The sequence below is a fragment of the Geospiza fortis genome, unplaced genomic scaffold, assembly GCF_000277835.1.
Source record: "Geospiza fortis unplaced genomic scaffold, GeoFor_1.0 scaffold104, whole genome shotgun sequence".
Classification (NCBI taxonomy): Eukaryota; Metazoa; Chordata; class Aves; order Passeriformes; family Thraupidae; genus Geospiza; species Geospiza fortis.
Genome location: NW_005054325.1, coordinates 1,119,183 through 1,126,825, shown reverse-complemented (window position 1 = coordinate 1,126,825; position 7,643 = coordinate 1,119,183). Strand labels below are relative to the sequence as shown.

Here is a 7,643-nt window from a genome sequence, read left to right as displayed (position 1 = left end):
CTGTGTGCATTCCCCATCCCAAGATATCTTGTCTTGTTCTGTTCAGTTAGAGGCATTTTCAAGGATGCTAGTCTGCAGCCTCTTGCCCAACATGGTACACCTCTGGGCTGTGCTGTTGAGGAGAGCTGTGCTTTTGTGTGTTGTGCCATGTCCCACCATTTCAGCTGGGTATGTTACTGAGTATATTTGTGCAGCGCCTCATGTCATTCTTTGTTGTTTGTTTGTTTCTTCCAGAACACTATAATTATGCATCTTCAAATGTAAATGCTGGCTTGCCTCTAAATGTGGCACATTCCTCATTGTCAACTCCATGTCATGGCCTGCAGACATCAAATCCCGTCATTTCAGTTGTCCCATCGACAAACCATCCCTCTGGATATGGAGGACACATTGACAGTGGAGCCTCCGAGTACTACCTGCCACCAAACATGAGACCTAATGGGGCTCCAGCGCTGGAAAGCCCCAGAATTGAGATCACATCTTACATGGGATTGCATCATAACAACAACCAGTTTTTCCACGATGAGGTGGAGGAGGCCATCCCTAACGCCAAGCGGTCGCCTTCCACTGCCACTTTGAACTTGCCGAACATCGAGGCATACAGAGACCCGTCCTGCCTCAGTCCAGCAAGTAGCTTGTCTTCCAGAAGCTGCAACTCTGAAGCGTCTTCTTATGAGTCCAACTACTCATATCCATACACTTCACCTCAGACGTCTCCATGGCAGTCCCCATGTGTCTCTCCGAAGACCACCGACACAGAGGAGGGCTACCAGCGCAGCATGGTGGCCTGTACTTTGCTCAGTTCTCCAAGGCACTCTCCATCAACGTCTCCCAGAACGAGCATCACAGAGGAGAACTGGCTGGGCGCTCGCAACTCCAGACCTCCGTCTCCCTGCAACAAAAGGAAGTACAGCCTCAATGGCCGGCAGACCTCCTATTCCCCACACCACTCCCCCACTCCTTCTCCGCAAAACTCACCGCGGATGAGTGTCACGGATGACACGTGGCTGGGGAACACAAACCAGTACACCAGCTCCGCCATCGTCGCTGCCATCAACGCCCTCACCACTGACAGCACCATTGATATGAACGATGGGATTCCCATCAAGTCGAGGAAGACCACCATTGATCACACCCCATCTATGACTCTCAAAACTGAGCCAGCTGGCGAGGATCATGGGACCATATCGCCAACTGCCGATTTGTCACCAGAAGACTTCTCCAGCTTCCAGCACATCAGGAAAGGAAACTTCTGCGAGCAGTACTTGTCTGTGCCACAGCATCCTTATCAGTGGGCCAAACCAAAGCCTCTATCTCCAACATCCTACATGAGGTAAGAAACCCCAACTTAGAGGACAATCCCAGTAGTATCTTTATTGCATGCTTTTGTTTCCTCCTTTTCCTTCCTGTCTCGTTTCCTGCCAAATCTGCCCATCCACTCACTCCACTTTACTGTGTCTTGTGACACTGCCTCTGTTGTTGGTGTGGTGTAACCACCAGTCAAGCCTTGAAGGGTAAAAGAGGCTTTTCTAGGAGCTGGCTATGCATAGGTTGTAACCAGTTATCCACTTTCCAGGGGATGAGCCCCAGGCTGGGAAGTCTGGAAATCAGGCATTCAGAAGCTCAGGGAGCAGGACAATTTGGTGCCAACAAACCTGTAGCTTTGCTTGAAGTTTACTATATCTCAGTATTTTTATGTTGCTGGACAAGCATATGATCTCATTATGGTGATTGTTGCAGGGCCTTTTACATTTATGCTTTGTGTACAGTGAATACAATTTAGTTAAGAAGATGGTTCTTTTGTGAATTATTTCACCTTATCTGAAATTATTTCAGCTCATCTGAAGGCTGTCTATCAATATATTTCTGTCTCTACTGAACAGTGATTCTCTGTTTTTTTCTGTCTTCCCCAATACTTCGGTTTAAAGAGGAAAAACTAATTTTTCAGCTGCTGGCGGTTCAATCTGTTCATCAAATTTATTTATCACAACAGGGCTCCGGGTAGGAAGCAGTACAGAATAGCTGAAATCTTAATTACATTCATTGCATTTTCTTTGTGTCGTAGATATAGACTTTATTTTGGAGTCTTCTGGAAGCTGTAATATGCAGAGGCATGTGGTGCAGGAAAATAGTTCAGCTTTCCAAGGGCTTGTCAAGGCTGTTCCTAGTCCCTGATTCTGATGGTCACCCCCATTTCCTCCTCCTCCCCAAGCACACCAGGCTTCTTGCTCTTGACAGTGAAGCTGCCTTTCTCAAAATGAAAGCAATAAGTGTGTAGCTGAAGTGTTTTAGTTAGCAATGCATTTCCTGGTTTTCAGCCTTGTCAGTCTCACCTTTCTTCAGCACCTCTCTGCCTTGTGCTGTCTCCTGAAACTGAGGTGGAGTGGTCCATGGCTCTTAATGTTGCAGCACACTCCCCTTCCTCATCATTCTCATTCTCCTCTGCATTGCCAAGCTCCTTTCAAGACCCTGGCTCAATTCAGCGCTGGGAAACGCAACAACCCCTTTGGGTATGGCCACCCAGAGTTAGGTACTCATCTTTCAGAGCTGGGGTGGAGACTTCTAACACCAGGCAAATCCTTTCAGAGCCTTCCCATTTACTTAGAAAAAGCCTTTTATGTTCCCCCACTGCAGTGCCGAGTAGCCCACGTTCATCAGAGAGGCTGGCCCTCAGCTGTTGTGTCAGGGGCAGCTTTTTGTCGATGACTTCAAGGGCAGGAATAGGACAGTTTGCCCAAACAGGCTTTTATCTTTCCGTTGCAGCAAGCGGCCGTAGGCGCTGTGCCGCGCTCCGTCAGGAGGCACCCGGCGTGCCTGTGCACTAACACAAACAAGAAAGGTGAAGTGCACAGAATGAAGCCCCACTATGTTGTGTATTTAACATTTTTTCCACTGTTTTGGTCTTGTATAAAATATGTTTCCTGGTTTGCAATATGTTTCCATGTGATCTCATTAACTCGTGCTCTAGGGCAGTTGGAAGTTACTGTTGAAATGTGATTTTTAAGTTATTTTACCAATCAGATACACTGACAGTGCTTCCTTCCACCAAAAATACCTCTCATTTTATGTATATGAAAGTACTGGGCAAGTGAGCATGGACGTCAACAGGATCACAGCCTACGCAACAGAAACTGTTATTTTAAATCTTTCCAAAAAAATTGGTTAAGAATTTGTCACAACAGAGCTGGATTTTTTTCCTGTTATGTTACACATCTGTTCTATTTCAAACGCGAGGACTGGAGGGGTGGATTCCAACAAACAACTCAGGCTCCAAAATCTACCTGGTCATAATGATTTTGAGATAACCAGATTTGATTACCTCCTCTGTCCCTTCCTGAATATGTAGTACACTTTTCATCAAAAGCCAGCATGCCTTGGAAAATCACTGACGCCTTTCCCTCCCTCTCTTGCATTCCCATCTCTTTGGGAGCAGGAGGGAGCAGGCTCAGGCACACCATTGGCTGAGTGCTGTCTCTGTTCCCAAGATTTTATAGTGGGCATCAGTCTCAAAAGGAAACTGCTTTTTGCTATTGTTACTAAAATTGATGATGTTTTTGTCATAATTAAAGTTCAGTCCGCTTTAGGCTTTTCAAATCCTGGAGCAGGGGAATAATAAGAGTGTATAATGAGACTATAATAATGCCTGCCTTAACAGAAATAGAGTCTTTATTTGTTTCGTGAGCTCGGATGCTCAGCCCACTCCCCAGGCCGTGGGCTCTGTGGTGCAGATCTGGGCTCACACATCTCCTCTCAGACTATGAACGTGTGACTGTTCCTGCGCGGGACTCGTGGGTGCAGAGGATCACAGGACAGGGTGGCAGGAGAGAGCCTGACCTCACAGCTGAGGCTTGAGCTGCGCAGGTTAACCCAGGGCTGGCGAGGATTTGGCTGCAGTCCTTTGGTTGCAGCCCAGGGCCTTGCACCAAATCTACGGATGTAGAAAATATTTAAAGACCAAGCAGACATTCCAGGAGAAGCTGGAACAAGCACTGAGGTAACAGTGGGAACCATACCTTTTCTAGACCAAAATAGTTATCTAAATATACCAGTCTGCCTCAAAAAGCCCTGGAGGTAAATCATGGTGCAGAGTCAAGAGATGGTCTTCGTGAAGCTCTCTTTCAGTTTTATTTCCAACATATTTTTTTATTTTAGTATTTGTGCATTGTGCCGTCTCATTCAAATGCAACAAGTTTCTGTCTGTAGTATGTCTCTTAGAGTTGCTGTAGGAAATAATTTTAAGAGAAGCACTCTACTGGGCAGTTACTGTACAAGCAGGGGAGGCTCTGTGTTTCTCAAACCCTTGCTGTGTCAGTGGTGTTCCTTCTATGCCATTTCTCCATCTCTCCTAAGTGCTGTGTAATGCAGAATGTCTTGTGGGCAAAAATACCAAAACCAAAATGGAAGTACAGGACTGGACTTCTGTCCTCAGCTATGGGGGCACTGTTAGTGACTACTTCCAAACTAAAATCCTATTTTTTGTATTCTGCACCTGCTCATAAGCAGGTCCTGAATCACCCTATAACACAACAAAAAGTATAGTCACCCACCAAAGTGCCATGTTTCTGAGTATCTTGTACATTTTATATGACTTCCTCTTCACCTGCTGTAATTGATTAAACACATCCTGAGATTTCCTGGAGGCAATTTCTTACTCTTTGAAAAGTAGTGCATTGTATTTATATCAAGTGTAATCAGTTTAATCCAAGGAGTGTGTTGGCCTTTAACACTTGAGCTTGCACTAAATGTAGTGTTTTTCAAGAGAAAGAGAAATGGTTTGGTTTGCTGGTTGGGTGTATGGCACATATGAGGTCTACCACACCCAAAGGAGTTTGCAGGAATAGACAGGTGACTTTTAAAAGCTCCCTATGGTGTTTACTTCCACAGTTTATTGTTTTTTAACAGTCAAAAGCCACAATTTCTTTAGCTGCAGTCTCTTTTTCAGCCTCAAAAATATGATGTATATTTTTCACCTCACAGGCATGTGGTTATGTAGTTTTACATATGGAGACTGAAGTCTGTACCTAGAGAATGTATGGTTGGATACCTCTCTGCAAGTTGCAAAAGGACATTTGACTTTTGTCTGCATCAGTGAGCTTTTTTGGGGTTTTTTGTGGATTTTTTGGATTCTACTTTTGGGACTCTGACAGTATTAAACTCAAGCATGCAAAAGTTGAGGCCCAAATTATACAGATGATGTATCAACAAACTATGATTACAAGTTATGACTTTAAAATGTTGCAGACATTTTTCTTCTTTCTTTTGATTTGCAGACCTTTCAGATGCTTTTGATTTTGCGGGAGTTTATGATTTGGTTGGTTTTGGTTTTTGTTTTTTTAGAGGTGTTTTGTTTGAGACCATGAGATAGAGGGCAGCCCTACTTGGGAAAAGCTGAATTTCTCAAGAAAAAGGTACCAGCAATCTTAAGATGAGATGAGATAGTCAGTGGTGCAGCAGCACCGGATTTGCTGACCTGTGCATCCCTGGCGAACTTGCATGTTTATGGCAGGCGAGAGGAAGTTCCTCAGACAAAGCAAAGGCAGGGCTGTCTGGGCAAGACTCAGTGAAGTGGGGACTTGTGGCTGCGTGGCAGTGACCATCTCCTGGGACTCATTAGTGTTAATTGAGGGGCTGGCACTGGGGAGTGGACAGGAAAGAGCCCAAAATGCCACTAATATTTTTTTCTTTTCTGCTATATTCTTGCTGAATAGGAATGTTTGGATGCTTTCAACATGTTTGTTTTGCCATCACATAGCAGTGACTTTTTATTACATTTGGTTGCTGCACCATAAGGCTGAAGACTACTTGGAAGCCTGTCTCAGTAAACTGATATATTTTTGTTTGTTTGATTTAATCCTCCCCACACTTTCTCCCAACTGTTTTTTAGTTCATTCAAACAACCCTGTGAGCATCTTATTAATGGCCTTCCTTCACCGGCTCATTTTAACACCCTAGGATTCTAAATTCAGAATAAGCAGAAATGCAATGCCAGCCACTTGTTGTCTCCATTCCTGCAGCAATAGTTTCTTGTCATTTCTCTAAGCCATCAAATGTGAAACTTCTCATGCAAACCAATCTCTGAGTGTGAATTTTTAGGACAGAAGGGTGAAGTATTATGTGGGAGAATGACAACGACTCATGTTTTCAGACTTCAGCATGAGGAATACCAGGGCGCCTCATGCACTTCACAGAGGAGCTACTTGCTCCACATGCCAGCAAAATACAGCCAAGTCTAGGGTGGGACACACCATCTATTTTAACAGCTCACAGTCAGATTGCTCAATTGTCAGACAGGAAATTCAAAAAAAAGAGAGAGTAAAATCTGCCCGCGTTAAGTCATAGGTGAAATATAAAGGAGGTGTATTTTTCTGACCACAATCGAGTTGGTGGACACGTAGCCATCACCGTTGTTTCTTACTCTTTCAAAATCACACACAAGGATCTTTCACAGGCATCCATTTCAATGTGAGACGAGTAATAAATAATAAATCGTAACCATATTTGCATTTGGTGTAGAGTTGGAGCAGGTTCAAGCTAGTAGCAGCTTGGTAAAAGTTTCAGCAGCCCTGTGGTTTTTCTAGTTTGTGTTTTTGTTTCTATAGGAAAACTCCTTGTCAGAAAAAACTAAGTTTAGCACAGGGCATCCAGTCTCAGCTGTACTCCTTCTAGGTCACTCACTTTACTTTGGGTGCTGAAAGACGCTGAGCATCTTCTCCTTCTAGGCAGTGGCTCATGCCACTCTCAGGCAGCTGTCTGGGGTAGATGACTCTGTGCTGCAGTATTTGTCCAAGAACAGGGATAGTCCCAGGGTGAGACTGGCAGTTGTTCTTGTACGTTCTGCAGTTTGGGACAAAAATGTTTGTGAATCCCTTTTTCCAGCGGCCTTGGGCTAGTAGCTTAGAAAGTGTAATTATAATTTAATTCCCAAATGGATAGCAGCCATGTGAAAATGGAGCTTAAACACCTTTGAAAAGTTTAGCAGAAGTTTTTAGCTTTGTTTCCTCCCTGTCTATATTCCAGTGGGCTGCTTAGTATCTTTCTTTTTTTTTTTTCTGGTTTTTTTTTGTAACTTGATAAATCTTTCTGCTAAAGGCAGAAGTCAGCCAGACTAGATAATCTGTTTTTGATTTAATCATATTGTGTATCTGGTGTATGCAAAATAAATCACTATTCATCTGGTTTTTAATCTGATTTATGTAGGACGGAGTTATATTGAGCCAGTTTGCTACAGCCTAGCACCAGGTTTTGTGAACCTGCCTTGAAGTAACCATACCTCATTGCAGCATTTAGGAGGACTACAGTGAGACTTATTAGGGCGCAGAAAGAAATGGGACAGGTTTTCAGCTGGTGCAAAATGTCATCTGAGGAAAAAAGACTGATGTGTATTTGATAGGAAGACTGCATGAAGACCTTTAATTCCTCTTCTTGACTGCTGTGGTGGGGCTCTTCTAACCTCCACGTGATACTGGGTTGATGAGGTAGTTGGGATCTTTTCAAATTAATATTTGCAGCAACCAGATTTGATTTTACCACTACACTATTTGTTTGGTGGCTTTTTCCTTTAACCAAGTTTAGCTGCAGAAAATTAAGTGCATGATGAAGATAACCTAACAGGAAATAGCTCTGACAGCCCCAGTCCATGACAC

At 43.8% G+C, this 7,643-nt stretch overlaps 1 protein-coding gene across 3 annotated transcripts in view; it reads left to right on the top strand.

Moving 5' to 3' along the window:
* Positions 1-200: 200 nt before the first annotated feature.
* The window catches only part of NFATC1 (nuclear factor of activated T cells 1), a 101,475-nt gene continuing 94,032 nt past the window's right edge, over positions 201-7,643 (top strand). Inside the window, exon 1 of one of the 3 annotated variants that reach the window (XM_031056971.1) lies at positions 201-1,333. In XM_031056971.1, the coding sequence (XP_030912831.1) occupies positions 201-1,333 (1,133 nt within the window). The remainder of the gene's footprint in view (positions 1,334-7,643) is intronic. The other 2 variants (XM_031056972.1, XM_031056973.1) reach the window with 2 other exon arrangements.